The sequence below is a fragment of the Hyperolius riggenbachi genome, chromosome 5 (assembly GCF_040937935.1).
Source record: "Hyperolius riggenbachi isolate aHypRig1 chromosome 5, aHypRig1.pri, whole genome shotgun sequence".
Lineage (NCBI taxonomy): Eukaryota > Metazoa > Chordata > Amphibia > Anura > Hyperoliidae > Hyperolius > Hyperolius riggenbachi.
This window is the reverse complement of record NC_090650.1, coordinates 433,641,419-433,659,943: the sequence shown is the minus strand read 5'-3', so window position 1 is coordinate 433,659,943 and position 18,525 is coordinate 433,641,419. Positions and strand designations below refer to the sequence as shown.

The following is an 18,525-nucleotide window of genomic DNA, read 5'->3' as shown; positions in this document are numbered from 1 at the left end:
ATTTTTCCAAAAACCATAACCTGGATATACAGTATATACCAAATTTAGTGTCATGTACGCCGCAAGAGTAATTAGCTACACAGAGTTACTCCTGGGGAACAGAACTAAAAAGTCAGGGGAATTCCAGAAATGTATGGTTGTCATGGGAACAGGTGATCAATCACCACTGGGGACACTTGTTCCAGTGACATCTGTCTGAGGTGGGATTTCCACCCACTTTTGGGGAAGTTGCTCTGACTTCCTGTGAGGTCTGTGAGACAGGAAGTGATGAGAAATCCTCTCTGTGGGCTCACAGACAGAAATATAAACTGGACCAAGATCCCCTTCTATTCTATATATAGAGCATTAAAGCGGACCTAAACTCAGAAATCCTCTCTGCTCTAAAAAGATACGCAGAATTAATTTTAAAACAACAATAACAAAAAAATTGTTACAGCTGATACAAATCCTAAACTAAATCTGCAGTTTCTTCTCCCTGATTCATGGAAGCAGACATATTGTCAACATCCTGTGCTTTGAAATGAGCTTATCTGCCATCTCTGCCGTGGCAGTCATGTAACATACGGGAGAGATGTAATTACAATGTGATTAAAGGGGAATTAAATGGGCCAAATTCTCTAAACACATACAGGGTACATTTCTCTCAGTTTTCATTTTGTCCTGTGCAAGAGTTAATGTCCACTTTAAAAAGCACATTTTAGGAGATGTCCTGTTAATTTGGTTGTTATGCAGTAATATAAACAGATTTTAATGCAATAATAATTTCAATAAATTAAAAAGTTAATTTAAGCTGCTCTACATTATATTATCTCATTTCCTGGTTTCTTCTCTTCCCGCATATATTTTTGTAGAACCTTTATCTACCCGTAATATAGCATGGAGGGGCTCAGTGAAGGTGGCAGTGAAGGTGTGGAGGTGTCTGATCGGGACACACAGATCATAAAAGGACAGCCGCCCCGCCTCATAATCCAGATATATCCTGACTCTATTACTGGAGACACTGTCAGGTAACCAGATACCTTTACTGTCATGTAGTAAGAGATACAGATTATTATATGTGAACAAACACCAGGACTTGTTATTACTGCCAATAACTGACTGCCCTCCAATCCTGTCTATACTGGGGTAACACATTCCTACACCCCACCTCTCTGATTTACTGACATCCACTTCCCAGTAATGTCGCCCTGTGGAGAAACTCTGTCTGCTTATCACCTGAATGTGATTCTGAAATCTCTCTGGTGTTTGTGGGCGATTCTGGCTGATATCTGAGCTGGATACAATTTTCACGTCATCTGATATCTGTAGATGATTATGAGCTGTGTTTATATCCAGTAATATGTCTGTAGCTTCCTGTATGATGCAGCCTCCAGTTACCCCGGCTATTATATCAGATAACCCTATGTGTAATGTGTGTGAGATAAGAGCCACATCCAGATCCCACCCATCATGTCTCTCTCTGTCCTCCTTATCCCCCTCCTCAGTGTCACACAAGTCACCTGTGTGTGATTCCTGTAAGACAGTCAGTGGGTCAGTCATGTTACACAGCTCCTCAATGTGACAAATCTTCCTGGACAGCTCGGCCTTTTTTATTTCCAACTGCCAAATTAAATCAGCTAATGCCAGAGAAAGCTGCTCCTCCTGCCTGGAGACCTCTCTCAGGACGCTCTTCTCCAGGTCGTCCAACTGTTGCCTGAGGTCTCTAAACAGGCCAGTGACTCTCTCTGTTACACCAGATGACTTTTCATGGACTTTTCTTTTGTTCTCCTGCAGGCTCTGGACTTCTTTCTCAGTCTCCTCTGTCTTAGTGATCAGTTCCTGCAGATCATTTCTTAGTTTCTGTTTCATCTTCTTGAAGGCCTCATCCAGCATCTCCACCTTGTGTCCCTGGTGGTCTCCATCCAGCCTGCAGGACACACAGATACAGGCCGAGTCCACAGTGCAGTAATATTTATACAGTTCTCTATGGACGGAGCATTTCCTGTTCTCCAGGGAAGTGGTGGGGTCACACAAGACATGTTCTGGTGACTTGCTGTGGACTCTCAGGTGATTGTAACACAGAGACGCTTCACACATTAGACAGGACATAACAGCCGGTACAGGAGAGTGAATGCAGTAAGTACAGAAGACTCCAGTCTCTTCCTGATCTGGCTGAGCAGAGCGGAAACTCTCCACAATGTTACACAATGTTATGTTCCTCTGCAGTGCCGGCCGTTCCTGAAACTCTTCTCTGCAGTCAGGACAGGAATAAACTCCAGCCCCCTCCTGTGTATCCAACACCTGATCTATACAGAGCCGGCAGAAGTTGTGTCCACATCTCAGGGTCACAGGATCTGTATAAATGCTCAGACAGATGGAACAGTCCAGCTCCTTCCTCAGATCAGCAGACGCCATTCCTGACAGCAGAGGAGAGAAATAAGAGTGAAAATCTCAAAAAGCAGAGGGTGTTCCACAGCGTACATTTAAGAAAGGTGCAAGTTAATTTGGAGTGAGGAATTACCAGTTATAGGCACAGATTTTGCAGTTAGAATATTTACTGTCCGAAAGTCTGCTATCTTATATCACGATTAGTAAAACAACTAACATGTAACACTAACACCTCCCCCATACCTACATCCTAACACACATCAAAGCCTCTATCCCCGAAAACCTAGATCAATACCAGATTGCCTACGAACACATAGATCGACTGATGACGCCATCTGTGTAGCTCTCCATGCTGCCCTCAGTCCTAGAAATGCCCAAACCCACTGTTTGTTAGGCCTGGGACCCACTAGTACTGCTTTTCTAAGTGCTTATGACTGGTTATTGGACTTTCTTACAAATGGCTTTCAAGCTGTCACGTTAGGTCTCTTTAACCTTTTTGGGGCCGAGTGAATGAGATCCTACGCCGCACTTGTGGCTGTTCTAGCCTGATGCGGCATAGGATCTACGCCGGCCCGCAGTTTCCGCTCCCGACGCGATCGTGCGCACCCGGGAGAGGGAGATTAAGCGGTCATATGACAGCCGACATATCCCCCGAGTGATCACGCGATCACTACGATCGCCGTCCAATCGTAGTGATCAGTTTGACAGCTGCGGCGGTAGGGGGGAAAAGAAGAGGATCCACTCACCTCCCTGCCATTCCCGCGACGATCGGCGCCCCCTCCGCTCTGGCCGGCATCTCCGCTCCGTCTGACGTCAGCGCCAGGTCCCGGCTTGATGACGTCATCAAGCCGCGACCCGAAACTGATCGTCAGACAGACCGGAGATGCCGGCCGGAGAAGAGGGTCCCGTGCGGCTCATCGCTGGAGCCTGGAAGGTGAGTGGAGGCTGCTGGCAGAAGAGGGGGGCACAGGCCACCATGGGGGGACACAAATACAGCCAGCCACAGATGGGATCTGGCCGCCTGACCCGCCACCAAACGTGCGCACCCCCCTCCCGCGCAAAATGCCTGGTCCTTAAGGGGGGGGGGGGGGTAGGCGGCCGGTCCCGAAAAGGTTAAGCCTTTCACTCACGATTGTCAACCTATCCATAAATCAAAAACATAATTGTTAAATTTGCAGATTATACGACTATCACTGTTTTTTTTTTTTAAGACAACAAGGAAGCTGCATACAGGGAAGAAGCTATGAACCTGACTGCATGGTGTGAATACATACATACACACACATACACACAACACACTACACGACGTTATTCTGGACTTTAGGACCACCAAAAAGACCAATCCCATACCGAAAATGATCAATGCAGAGGCTGTGGAGAGAGCAAGGCTGTGGAGTCATTGCAAATATTATCCGACTACTCAGTTTATGAAACCCCCGACTCCTAACTCCAGGTACCCAAAAATTGCTCTGACTCCTACTCACCAGCCCTGGGAGAGAATTTCCAGCTTTAAGCTTTTAGAAGTCACCATCGCAGAGAGGACATGTCAACTTTAGCTGTTATTGGTAAATCACAACAACGACTCTACTTTTTGAGAAAGCAAAGGAGTGCTAACCTTCCATAAAAGCTGCTGGTTGATTTCTACAGAAAGCATCTTAAAGTAGTATCGTCACCATAAAAATCAAATTTCAACAGCAACTGGTCTGAGTCTATTAAGGCGTTCTGATTAAATCGCCAGGGTGGCTGCGGGAGGGTTTTTTTTAAATAAAAAAAAAACTACCGTATTTTTCGGACTATAAGACGCACTTTTTCTCCCCCAAAAGTGGGGTGAAAAAGTCACTGCGTCTTATAGTCCGAATGCAGCTTTTACCTATATGGGGGCGCATGTGTCCGATGATAGCAGCAGCCGCTATGAAGTTTCCCCGCATCAGCCAGAGTGTCCAAAGTGAGGAGGCAGCAGCTGGATACAAAGTTTCCCCGCATCAGCCAGAGTGTCCGCAGGGAGGAGGCAGCCGCTCGATACAAAGTTCCCCCGCATCAGCCAGAATGTCCGTGCGAGGAGGCAGCCACTCGATACAAAGTTTCCAGCATCAGCCAGAGTGTCCCCGCAGCGAGTCAGCAGTAGCCCGACCTAAAGTACTTCCTGAATCAGCGTGATCAGAGCAGTACAAAGACACCTTCAGCCGCTATATCGGCAGAGTCCTCTGAGGCTTCCATACTGTGTTGTTTATTGGTGTCAGCCCATAACCCCGCGCACGTGCACTGCGGGTGATTGGAGGGCGCCAGTAAACAACACAGTATGGAAGCCTCAGAGGACTCTGCCGATATAGCCGCTGAAGGTGTCTTTGTACTGCTCTGATCACGCTGATTCAGGAAATACTTTAGGTCGGGCTGCTGCTGACTCGCTGCGGGGACACTCTGGCTGATGCTGGAAACTTTGTATCCAGTGGCTGCCTCCTTGCACGGACATTCTGGCTGATGCTGGAAACTTTGTATCCAGTGGCTGCCTCCTCCCACGGACATTCTGGCTGATGCTGGAAACTTTGTATCCAGTGGCTGCCTCCTCCGATGGACATTCTGGCTGATGCTGGAAACTTTGTATCAAGTGGCTGCCTCCTCCCACGGACACTCTGATGCGGGAAAACTTTGTATTGAGCTGCTGCCTCCTCGCTGCGGTGACAGGCTCATTGCTGATGCGGGGAAAACTCATCGGGCTATTGCTGCGGGGACAGATTTATTACTGAAGCAGGGAACAGATGCCACCCAGGCTGGATAGGTGAGATAGATCTCATTTATATTGTAGTGGTTAGCATAGCTAGTGTTTTGGGGGAGAGCAGGGGTTTGTGTTGTGTAGTGTAGTGTAGCTGGAGAAGATGGTATCAGTGGATTTGTGAAATGTAGTATAGTTAGTGGGGGCAGCAGTGGTTAGTGAAGTTAGGCAGTGTAATTTAGAGACATCTTGGGGAGGGGGTAAAGGTCCATAAGACACTCCTGGACCATGGATGCACCTAGGCTTAGTATTTTTTTTTTCCCTGGTTTTTGCCTTCTAAACCTGGGTGCGTCTTATAGTCCGGAGCGTCTTATAGTCCGAAAAATACGGTATTTCATGCAGCCAACTGAAAGTTGGCTGCATGAAAGCCCACTAGAGGGCGCTCCGGAGGCGATCTTCCGATCGCCTCCGGCGCCCAGAATAAACAAGGAAGGCCGCAATGAGCGGCCTTCCTTGTTTTGCTTATATCGTCGCCATAGCGACGAGCGGAGTGACGTCATCGACGTCAGCCGACGTCCTGACGTCAGCCGCCTCCGATCCAGCCCTTAGCGCTGGCCGGAACTTTTTGTTCCGGCTACGCTGGGCTCAGGCGGCTGGGGGGACCCTCTTTCGCCGCTGCTCGCGGCGGATCGCCGCAGAGCGGCGGCGATCAGGCAGCACACGCGGCTGGCAAAGTGCCGGCTGCGTGTGCGGCTTTTTATTTGATGAAAATCGGCCCAGCAGGGCCTGAGCGGCGACCTCCGGCGGTGTTGGACGAGCTGAGCTCGTCCAGACCGCTCAGGTGGTTAAGAATTTAAACCCCAGTCTCCCAGTGACTGACTGTAGCAGATTTTAGGTCTCTGCCATTAAGAGTGCATGAATGGCAGCAATGTTAATATTCCCCTTGAAAATCAAAAGGTGAATTTTGATTGTCTGCTGTATGCTCCACCCACTTTCCTGAATATTAATCCTAGTCACCCGGCTGCGTGTGCTGCTTTTTATTTCATTAAAATCGGCCCAGCAGGGCCTGAGCGGCAGCCGCTGGCGGTGTTGGACGAGCTGAGCTCGTCCAGACCGCTCAGCTGGTTAAGTGATAAAGATGCTAATCCTGCATTCAAAACTTGTAACTTTTTTTTCTGCTGTTATGGTTTGGCGTTATGACATTCTTTAGGAGCACTGGCTCTAGTGCCAAAGAGTTGAATGCTGGGAGTTCTTTTTATCTATAATATATTCCTCCTCTTCCATTTATTTCCCCGCCTTGCTGCTTTTCAGAAACTCCCTCTGATTACTCTCAATGGGAGTGTCTGAGGACTCTGGGAGGAGGGCAGCTAATGAATACACAATGAGCAAGAGAAGGGAGGGGGGAAAACAAGAGTCAGGGAGGATATGATGTCAGCATTAGCTTGGCAAAATGGCCACTGCCTAGAATAGGATTTTCTGCTTTTCCTTTGTAAAATTCACAGGAATCATTACGTGGATAGCACAATACATCTGTTATTTAAGTAGAAGTAGTATTTATCTACTTTAATATGTGTTTATTTCTAGGATAGCATGGGTGTCGCTTGTACTTTAACCAATTATCAATGACAACACACACTGGAAACATCTTGCTTGAGCTCCTTCTATCAGACAGATGATATAACCTCCCTGGCATTCAATTTCCTCAGGATTTCTGTGCAAAAAGTGATAACATTTACTTTAAAAAAAAAAAAAAAAAAAAAAAATTCCTGTAACTTGCCAAAATGTGTCAAGCAAGGGTCTAGTATACAGTGCAGGAGAGTATTGATGTGTATGCACGTTTATACTGTTCACAGCATGTTTTTATGGACGGATATATCTGTCCATACCGCTAGGGAGGAAAAGCTGCATTAGTGATGTAGCAAACATTACATTTTCGTTTCGTGAACACAAAGTTTCCGCCAAAGTTCGTGAACGGGCGAACCGCCATAGACTTCAATGGGCAGGTGAATTTTAAAACCTATAGGGACTATTTCTGGCCACAAAAGTGATGGAAGAGTTGTTTCAAAGGGCTTAACACCTGGACTGTGGCATGCCGGAGGGGGATCCATGGCAAAAGTGCCACCAAAAATGATGTAGAGTCCTGTTTTAATCTCTAAAGGGCAGAAATCACAGTACATTCTTACATTTGTGGAATGGAGTGCTTTAAAACATCCGGAGTGCGTACACGGCAATAAGGTAGTGTAAGGGTTAGGCCCTGTTCATACTTTGTGTGTAGTGGCTGTCATGCTTGTGCGCACGTTCACGGGAGTGCAGGCAATCGTAGTTTTCCAGCCCCTATGGTCAGGCTAAGGTAATTCAATGACAGTTAAGTCACACAAAAAAAAACAGATTCTGCATTTAGGCCTTATACACGGGGCAGTAGTGGATACTAGATGCCATTAGTAGTGGTGAAGGATTATTGAGTTATGGTCGGTGCACTACGAGGACTAGTGGACCTGTCTCCAGCAGTGAACATGTGCACTGGACACACAAAATTGCAATATAGCAAAAGTAAAAGAAAATCAGCCCGTAGAAGGGTGAACTACTGTAGCACTAAGCACTGACTGCGCCTGTCTGCAACAGCTTAAGTGCACCGTGTGGACACACTGAACAGCAATACCACAAGATTAAAACAAAGCCTTTCAGTAGATTCACACTGAAGGCATCCAAACTATGAATTAGCACATGTGGAAGTATAGTACATAACCAAAACGTGTGCAACAACTGAAAATAGGTCATATTCTAGGTTCTTCAAAGTAGCCACCTTTTGCTTTGATTACTGCTTTGCACACTCTTGGCATTCTCTTGATGAGCTTCAAGAGGTAGTCACCTGAAATGGTTTTCACTTCACAGGTGTGCCCTGTCAGGTTTAATAAGTGGGATTTCTTGCCTTATAAATGGGGTTGGGACCATCAGTTGCGTTGTGGAGAAGTCAGGTGGATACACGGCTGATAGTCCTACTGAATAGACTGTTAGAATTTGTATTATGGCAAGAAAAAAGCAGCCAAGTAAAGAAAAATGAATGGCCTTCATTACTTTAACCTCCTGAGCGGTCTGGACGAGCTCAGCTCGTCCATCACCGCCGGAGGCTGCCGCTCAGGCCCTGCTGGGCCGATTTTTATCAAATAAAGTGCAGCACACGCAGCCGGCACTTTGCCAGCCGCGTGTGCTGCCTGATCGCCGCCGCTCTGCGGCGATTCGCCGCGAGCAGCGGCGAAAGAGGGCCCCCCTAGCCGCCTGAGCCCTGCGCAGCCGGAACAAAAAGTTCCGGCCAGCGCTAAGGGCTGGATCGGAGGCGGCTGACGTCAGGACGTCGGCTGACGTCGATGACGTCACTCCGCTCGTCGCTATGGCGACGATATAAGCAAAACAAGGAAGGCCGCTCATTGCGGCCTTCCTTGTTTATTCTGGGCGCCGGAGGCGATCGGAAGATCGCCTCCGGAGCGCCCTCTAGTGGGCTTTCATGCAGCCAACTTTCAGTTGGCTGCATGAAATAGTTTTTTTTTTATTTAAAAAAAACCCTCCCGCAGCCACCCTGGCGATTTAATCAGAACGCCAGGGTAGTTAAGAAATGAAGGTCAGTCAGTGCGAAAAATTGGGAAAACTTTGAAAGTGTTCCCAAGTGCAGTCTCAAAAACCATCAAACGCTACAAAGAAACTGGCTCACATGCGGACCGGCCCAGGAAAGGAAGACCAAGAGTCACCTCTGCTGCGGAGGATAAGTTCATCCGAGTCACCAGCCTCAGAAATCGCAGGCTAACAGTAGCTCAGATTAGAGGCCAGGTCAATGCCACACAGAGTTCTAGCAGCAGACATCTCTAGAACAACTTAAGAAGAGACTGTGTGAATCAGGCCTTCATGGTAGAATATCTGCTAGGAAAACACTGTTGAGGACAGGCAACAAGCAGAAGAGACTTGTTTGGGCTAAAGAACACAAGGAATGGACATTAGACAAGTGGAAATCTGTGCTTTGGTCTGACGAGTCCAAATTTGAGATTTTTGGTTCCAACCACCGTGTCTTTGTGCGACGCAGAAAAGGTGAACGGATGGTCTCTACATGCCTGGTTCCCACCGTGAAGCATGGAGGAGGGGGTGTGATGGTGTGGGAGTGCTTTGCTGGTGACACTGTTGGTGATTTATTCAAAATTGAAGGCATACTGAACCAGCATGGCTCCCACAGCATCTTGCAGCGGCATGCTATTCCATCCGGTTTGCGTTTAGTTGGACCATCATTTATTTTTCAACAGGACAATGACCCCAAACACACCTCCAGGCTGTGTTAGGGCTATTTGACCAGGAAGGAGAGTGATGGGGTGCTGCGCCAGATGACCTGGCCTCCACAGTCACTAGACCTGAACCCAATCGAGATGGTTTGGGGCTAGCTGGACAGAAGAGTGAAGGCAAAAGGGCCAACAAGTGCTAAGCATCTCTGGGATATCCTTCAAGACTGTTGGAAGACCATTTCAGGTGACTACCTCTTGAAGCTCATGAAGAGAATGCCAAGAGTGTGCAAAGCAGTAATCAAAGCAAAAAGGTGGCTACTTTGAAGAACCTAGAATATGACATTTTCAGTTGTTTCACACTTTTTGGTTATGTACTATACATTCACGTGTTAATTCATAGTTTGGATGCCTTCAGTGTGAATCTACAATGTTCATAGTCATGAAAATAAAGAAAACTCTGAATGAGAAGGTGTGTCCAAACTTTTGGTCTGTACTGTATAGCCGACTACTTTATTTCATCAAATGCGGTGTACAGGTTACGGCCAGAACCATTCGTCTGGCCACTTCGGGTTCTGGTCGGCCAGAATGCGAAGTGGCCGTGTTGCAGTGGCCAGTGTTAGAAATGAAATTTATTCCTGCTCCTCCCCCCTCTCACTAGTCTGTCACACAGCCAGCGGCAATCCAGCTCCTTGATCACCTTGACTGCTCCGGCTCCTCCCCCTGCCCATTCCTATAACCTCCAGCAGCCGCTATGCCCTAGTCACCCTCTATCTCCCCACGCACACCCGAGTCGTTAGTCACCACAGGCAAGCACTTGTGGTACTTCCCTGCAGTGACGAACGGTAGTGGGGAAGATACAGGAATACCAGCTGCCAGTGGTGAGAGGCGGGGCAGGGAGGAGCTAGAGCCGCATGACTATGGCAGGGTGAGGAGCTGGAATGAATTTCATTTCTAACACTGGGCGCTGTAACATGGCCAGTGGTGAGAGGAGGGGCGGGACAGGAGCCAGAGCAATTAATTTTTTTCTAACGTTGCGAAGTGGCGGTGCTAGTGCTACCACTGCGATTTTGGCCGGCCAGAAACCAAAATGGCCAGACTTCGGGTTCTGGCCGTAATATATACAACATACAATAACCAGCACAACATTTCAGGCCCATCGCCCTTTGTCAAGTGCTCAGACTTCTGATGAAACAATACAACATATATAGACATTCATTAACACCACACCCAAGTAATTGGGGTTCGGGAACGCGGTTACATCATTATTAACCCTTACGAGGGTAAAGAACAGCTTTATATTGTAATAGGGTATTTCTATAGGACCTGCCCTCCTGAACCTGTACCACTTCAAGGACCTGCCACCTCAGTTGGCTAAAATGGTGTTAGAAGTTAAACTCCACAAAAGGTTGAGCCAAAGGAGAATCCCTGTTGGTTTCTGTATCCCCATCTTTATACTTCTTCTTAGGTTGCTGTATGTTACTCTTATGTTCATTTAGCCTCGTTTTTACCTCCCTCGTGGTCTGGCCCACATAGGCCAAACCACAGGGGCACTTAATAAAATATACAACCCCTTTGGGGTCACACGTGGCAAAATCTGTTAGGGGAATCGGGGATACCGTGCATGGGTGTTGAACCTCCGAGCCCTTAATGATGCTACTCCAATGATGGCATGGCAATGTGTCAACCTTAGGTGGGCCTAAAAACCTGTGTTATCCCCCTAGATCTGCCTGTATCTGCCCTTACTTAGGCCTCTTTTCCACGGACTTGATAGGCAGTGAAATGCCTCTCAAACTCTCACAATTGCCTGCTGATGCCTGATAACTGCTCACTGCTGCTTGATAACTGGTTCCTGCGCACAGAGTTCAACTGTCCATGAAAAAGGAGGCCCAAGTGATCTCCGAGGGACTTACCCCTCCTATAGACAAATCTGGGTGGAGTCCTGCAGATAGGAGCAAGCTGGGGATCAATCTCAATCACCAGCCAGAATTTCAAGACCATCTCATAGAATATAGAGGATTCTCTGCAAAGAGTTGTTCTAAAATTCAGATCATCATTGTCCTGATTTTTAAATCTATATTCTAATATTGCTTCCCTGTCCATCTCATCAACTTCTGCTGCGATCTTGTCTCATCTCTTTCTGCTAAAGCCTCTCCTAACAAAAACTTCAGTGAGGAGATGCGCCTGCTTCTGATACACCTCAGAGGAGGTCATTCTTCCTGATCTTATAGACTTTGGTAATTATTATTATTATTATTATTTATTTATAAAGCGCCAACATATTCCGTGGCGCTGTACAATGTAAGAAAACAAACAAGGGATACATAATGATACAGACAATGATATACATCAAGTATGAACACTGATACAAGATACAGCACTGCTGATTACAACTTGATTTAACATGATGACTAAAATGTATAAATGTCTAACAGTGTGCAAGCAATTGAATTAATAACATTCCATGACACAAAAGGGTGAGAGCCCTGCCCTTGCGAGCTTACAATCTAAAGGAATGGGGTGGAAATGACGTAGGGTGGCAACTACTGGCTAAAAGAAAGCAGTTATCCTTTTTATACAAATCAGTCTCAAAGAAGTCATCCCTAGATGTGGAAATCAGGAAACGGGACAGCATAGTTGCCACCCTACACCATTGATTTTAACACCTCTGTTTAGATTGTAAGCTCGCAAGGGCAGGACTTGCTCCCCTATAATTATTTCTAGCTACTGCTGTACATGTACTAAAGCGGTGTTCCCCAACCCTGTCCTAAAGGCCCACCAAGTGCATGTTTTGTGGAAATCCACAGAGGTAGATAATCAGCGCTGCTGAGACACTAATTACCTCACCTGTGCATGCTTGTGGTTTCCTGCAAAACATGTACTGTTGGCGGGCCTTGAGAATAGGGTTGGGAAACTGTATTAACCACATAACGACCAGCTAACTCCGATAGGCGGCGCCTGGTCGTTTGTGGTTTAGCGCACAATTAAAAAGCTCTTGCAGTGTGAACCAGCCCAAAGTGTTAGGAAATTATTTCCTAGTAATTATGTTGGCTTGAAACTAAGGCAACATATTATTCTTCTATAAATTCAGCTTATTCCATCTTATTACTCTTCTTGGCCCCCATTTTCTATACCCTACACTTTTGGGGTTACACGCACCAAACTTTCCACACTTATTCGCCTCATAGCGTACTACATTGCTTGTGCTTTAATAAGCAGTCCCACCCTCTGCGCCCCTGCCGCGGACCACTGAGGACTAGGCCTGAACAATTTTAGGAAAAGATTGAATTGCACGATTTCTGTCATAAATTGCGATTTCGATTTAAATCACGATTTTGTGCACTGTCCCGGCCACAAGAATAAGTTTTTGTGAGCGGCGCCAGCAATTTTGAGTCCTTTCCTTAGCTCAGTGATAGTCCGCAGGGCAGGCTTTGGCCAGTTATCAAGCCTGCAGGAGTGGAACCATAATTTGGCTTATGAATAATATCACAGTCCAGCGCACACACACACACACGCACACACACACACACACACGCGCACGCACGCACGCACACACACACACACGATTTGCAGAGGAGGCAGAGCTGTGATAAATCTTAGCCTGGACGGTGTACTCACTGTCACTGCCTGGCCAAACTCTTCTTGACTGACAGTCCTGCTGCCCGAGAGGGAGAGAAAGCGAGAGCCTGTGGGCGGAGTCTGCCAGCCCGCCCAGCTGATGACGCGCTAGGCGGACAGAGAAAGTGAGAGGGTGGATTTATGACATAGAAGAAGGAGGCGGCACTGCGCAGAATGAAAGAGATGGTGAGAGCCGCTACTACGGCAAGCAGGAAATGGACTGTGTGGCTGAACTGCACAGCGGGAGGGATATAGTCAGAAATCGCTGCTTTGACGATCACGGAATCGTTGCTTCCGTGATCGCGATTTCGGTCTGAAAACGATAAATCGTTCAGGCCTACTGAAGATCCCTTTTTCGTCATTGCCTTTGACAGTGAAATTTTTCAAAATCGCTGCCACTTGTACAGTTTTGAAGCTACACTCCCCAAACTTGGAACACAATTTGTTGGTGTCAACCCAAATAAGGGTTTTCTATACGCTATTCCTCTCACATCTTGTGTCGCTGTCACTCTATGGCTTCCCGGCATTGCTCAGCCCCGCCCACCCTGCTCTGAGCCTTGTCATTGAGGCATCCACCTCCCAATCAGCATCATCATCCCGCCTCCGTCCGCTTATTCTGGGCTGCACTTTCAAACAGAGACTTAAAGGGAACCAGAGAGGAATGGAGCCTGGAAATAGAAAGAGCTTTTATACATACCTGGGGCTTCTTCCAGCCCCATAAGCCTGGAACGCTCTCACGCCGCCATCCTCCGCTTCCTGGAACCGCCGGTACCGGGCCCGTCACTTCCGGCGGACGCGGCCAATTGTCCGCATCACAGGGGCTCCCTCCATACCCGTACGCATGCGGCTGCGCAGTAGGCAGCCTCATGCGTACTTGTATAGAGGTAGCTCCGTGTGATGCGGAGAATCGGCCGCGTCCGCCGGCCAACTCGCGGCAATGACGGGACCCGGTACCGGCGGATCCAGGCAGCAGAGGACGGCGGCGTGGGAGCGATCCGTGCGTATGGGGCGATCCATGCGTATGGGGCTGGAGGAAGCCCCAGGTATGTATAAAACCTTTTTTTGATCCTCTCTGGTTCTCTTTAAAGTGGATCAGAGATGAAAAACTAACTATAACAAGTAACTTGTCTATATATATCTATCTTTCTTATCTAAAGTTTAGAGAGTTTACACAGCAAATCTAGCTGCAAACTGCTTCAACAGTTTATGATTATTTATTCCTGTGATACAATGAGGGCAGCCATGTTCTGTTTGTCACAGGCTGAGGGCTGGAGATGCTATCAGCTTGCCTGTGTGTACATTCAGTCCCCTCTCTTCCTCCCCTCTGCCTCTGAAATCTCTGGCTAGTAACCTCTTCCTCCGCCTGTCCAGACTGAGCTCCCATAAGCCCTTGCTACAGTGTCAAGGCACTGTGAAAAAAGCTGTGGGCGAGGCTTGTTTAGTTTATAGGGAATTAGAGTATTAAAACAAAACAAAAGTATTTGGCTTGAGGAATGCCCTATAAACTATATGAAAGGAACACAATTATGCAATGAGTAAAAGTTTATCTCAGATCCACTTTAAAGTGGACCTGAACTCTTGCACAGGACAGAAAAAAAAAAAAAAAAAAAAAAAGAGAAATGCACCCTGAATGTACTGTATTTAGAGTTTAGTCTGTTTAACTCCCTTTCATTTGCATCTAATCTCAAGTTGTAATTTGATCCTCCCTTGTGTCACAACCAGGGCTGTGGAGTCGGGGCAATTTTGGGTGCCTGGAGTCGGGAAAAAATGCACCGACTCTGACTCCTAATGAATTTAAACTGTAATTAAAATAGAAAATATGATAAAATGTTCTATTTCTCAGAGAATAGTCATCATAAATAATTTATACATAAAGTAATAGCTGTGCTTAGTCCACAAAAATGAAATAAACCAATCAAAATTAGTTACTTGTGCTGCTTCAATAAAGCAGTCCCCGTATTTTTAAAGTCAGATATACACATCTAATTGTGACTGTATATATGATGTGTACACAGGAATCTCTTATATATACTAAAGAACATCTATGCTGTAAGAATAAAGCCTGATGTGTAGCCGTGTCACTAATAGAGATGGTCAGTGAGAAATAATTGTGCGTTGATTCTGATTTATGCAAATGTACACACTCGCTTTGCTCATGAAATCAAATAATTTGATATGTTGTTAAAATTTGGTTTGGTGACTACGAATTAAATAGTACCTGAGAAAGATGAAAAGAAAAGTTTTATACATACTTGGCGCTTGATCCAGCCCCCTTCAGGCTAATCAGTCCCTCGCTGTCCACCTCCACCACCTGGATCTTCTGCTATGAGTCCTGGTAATTCAGCCAGTCAGCGCAGTCCAGCCACGTGCCGCTCCTACAGCCAGGAGCATTCTGCACCTGTGCAATAGTGCTGCGCAGGTGTAGTACACTCCCAGTGGAGGAGTGTGTGCATGCGCACTACGCCAGACTGGCTCAAGTACCTGGACTCATAGCAGAAGATCCAGGTGGCGGAGGAGGACAGCGAGGGACTGACTAGCCTGAAGGGGGCTGGAGGAAGCCCCAGGTATGTATAAAACTTTAATTTCATCTGCCTCAGGTTTACTTTGTTACACAGTAGTACTATACTATAGTATACTATACTATAGTATAGTATAGTACTATACTATACTCTACATATGCACTCTCCACAGAGCTGAAGGGAATCCACTGAGAATGTTGTGCACATTGAACACAGAGGTGTTGTCTATCGCCCATAAACCTGGTTCAGATTGTGCATGAAGAATGTGTAATAGAGGAAGAATCTCCTCATTCCCCTGCAGAGTACCTGCACATCACTCTTACATGTATCCACAGTTACATTGCCTAGGGCCTGATAGATGTTCCGGTCTGTACTTTTTACAAGTACTCTTACCAAGGACTAGTTTTAGTCTATGACTAAAGGGAATAAATATGGCAGTCTCCATATCCTTCTCACTTCAGTTGTCTTTTAAAATTCCTAAGAGTTGGCAGTTAAGAGACGAATTTTATGTTACATACTTTCAATCAACAAGATTGTAATATGCAAATTAGAGGAGTCGAGGGAATCCTAAACTGAGGAGTCGGTGGATTTTTGTACCGACTCCATAGCCCTGGTCACAACCGCACACAGACAGGCATGCAGCCACAAGCATATCCAGCAAGCACTGTTGGATATGCTTAGAGGGTTCCAGTGGTGGATCAGTGGCATCAGGGATAGAGGGGAGAGCTTCCCTGTTCTAAAAAGGTATCAAAGTTTATTTCTAAATCCCGCTGCAGGTTTACTTTCAAGATTTATAAGCCAAAAATTCCACCTATACACAAAATTTAACACTACAAGCACACACACACAATGCAGCACTAGAAGCACACACACAATGCAGCACTAGAAGCACACACCAGGGCTGTACACACACAAAATGCAGCACACACCAGGGCTGTGTACACACACACACACACACACACACACACTGTGGAGTCAGAGCAATTTTGGGCACTTGGAGTCTGAGGTTTCATAAACTGAGGAGTGGGATGATTTTTGTACCAACTCCAGAGCCCTGAGTCACACACACACACGCACAAAATGCAGCACACATACACACAATGCAGCGCACACACACACACACACACACACACACACACAGCAGCACCAGAGGCACAAACAGCATTGTGTACACACACACACACACACACACACTGCAGCACCAGGAGGCACAAACAGCACTGTGTACACACACACACACACACAAAATGCAGCACCAGAGGCACAAACAGCATTGTGTACACACACACACACACACACACGATGCAGCACCAGAGGCACAAACAGCACTGTGTACACACACACACAATGCAGCACCAGAGGCACAAACAGCACTGTATACACACACACACACACACACACACAAAATGCAGCACCAGAGGCACAAACAGCATTGTGTACACACACACACACACACAAAATGCAGCACCAGAGGCACAAACAGCATTGTGTACACACACACACACACACACACAAAATGCAGCACCAGAGGCACAAACAGCATTGTGTACACACACACACACACACACACAAAATGCAGCACCAGAGGCACAAACAGCACTGTGTACACACACACACACACACACACACACACACACAAAATGCAGCACCAGAGGCACAAACAGCACTGTGTACACACACACACACAATGCAGCACCAGAGGCACAAACAGCACTGTGTACACACACACACAATGCAGCACCAGAGGCACAAACAGCACTGTGTACACACACACACACACACACACAAAATGCAGCACCAGAGGCACAAACAGCACTGTGTACACACACACACAATGCAGCACCAGAGGCACAAACAGCACTGTGTATACACACACACACACACAATGCAGCACCAGAGGCACAAACAGCACTGTGTACACACACACACAATGCAGCACCAGAGGCACAAACAGCACTGTGTACACACACACACACACACACACAAAATGCAGCACCAGAGGCACAAACAGCACTGTGTACACACACACACACACACACACACACACACACACACACACACACACAATGCAGCACCAGAGGCACACACACCACAGTATACACACACACACACACACACACACACACACACACAATGCAGCACCAGAGGCACACACACCACAGTATACACACACACACACACACACACACACACACACACACACACACACCACTGTATACACACACCAAGCAGCACAGCACACACACCATGCAGCGCAGCACAGCGCACGAACACACACACACACACACACACACACACACACACACACACACACACACACACACACACACCATGCAGCGCAGCGCACGCACGCGCACACACACACCATGCAGCACAGCACACACACCATGCAGCACAGCACAGCGCACGCACACACCATGCAGCACACACAGTAGACTGTATACACACGCCATGCAGCACACACAGCTCTGTACACACACAATGCACAGATGTCTCCCCTCCCAGCACTTACTCAGGGTGATGGTCTCTGGCTGCTCCCAGCACTGGCCTCTCCTCCAGAACACGTGCTACACACTAGTGTTGTCCGGATCATGAACGATTCGGATCTTTGATCCGAATCTATTTAATGAGTCGATCATCCGAATCATCAAAATGAACGATTCGGATCGCAAAAGGGGCGGGGCCAGGAGCGACACGCCCCTCTCAGCGGGCAGCGGGCTCCTGGCTGGAAGCAGAGCTGAGATAGATCGCTCTGTTGGAGGGGAGGCAGCCTTGCAGGGAGACAGGTAGATGAGAGAGGGGACATGGGTGCCACTGCCAGATATGTGTAGAGCACACATACTGGCTATAACGTGCTGCCCATTATAGGCTGTCTGTTCTGTAGTGCTGCACAGTGATCACATTTGAAGCTTTTGGCTCAGCACAGCTCAGTAACTTTGCAGGCACTGTGATTGCAGGGCAAAATGATCCTCCTGCACTCGGCACTAAACAGCTGCACTTATCTTCTGGGAATGCTTTCCTTCACTGTGTGAGGTTTGCATGGAAAGTACAC

The 18,525-nt window shown here is 47.1% G+C and overlaps 1 protein-coding gene across 1 annotated transcript; it reads right to left on the bottom strand.

Moving 5' to 3' along the window:
* Positions 1-810: 810 nt before the first annotated feature.
* On the bottom strand, positions 811-18,039 carry LOC137519471 (E3 ubiquitin/ISG15 ligase TRIM25-like). Its single transcript, XM_068238425.1, has 2 exons — positions 17,986-18,039; positions 811-2,396 (listed from the first exon to the last, which is right to left on the bottom strand). Exon 2 carries the CDS (start codon positions 2,392-2,394, stop codon positions 811-813), a length of 1,584 nt encoding a protein of 527 aa, XP_068094526.1. The 5' UTR covers positions 2,395-2,396; positions 17,986-18,039.
* Positions 18,040-18,525: the final 486 nt, after the last annotated feature.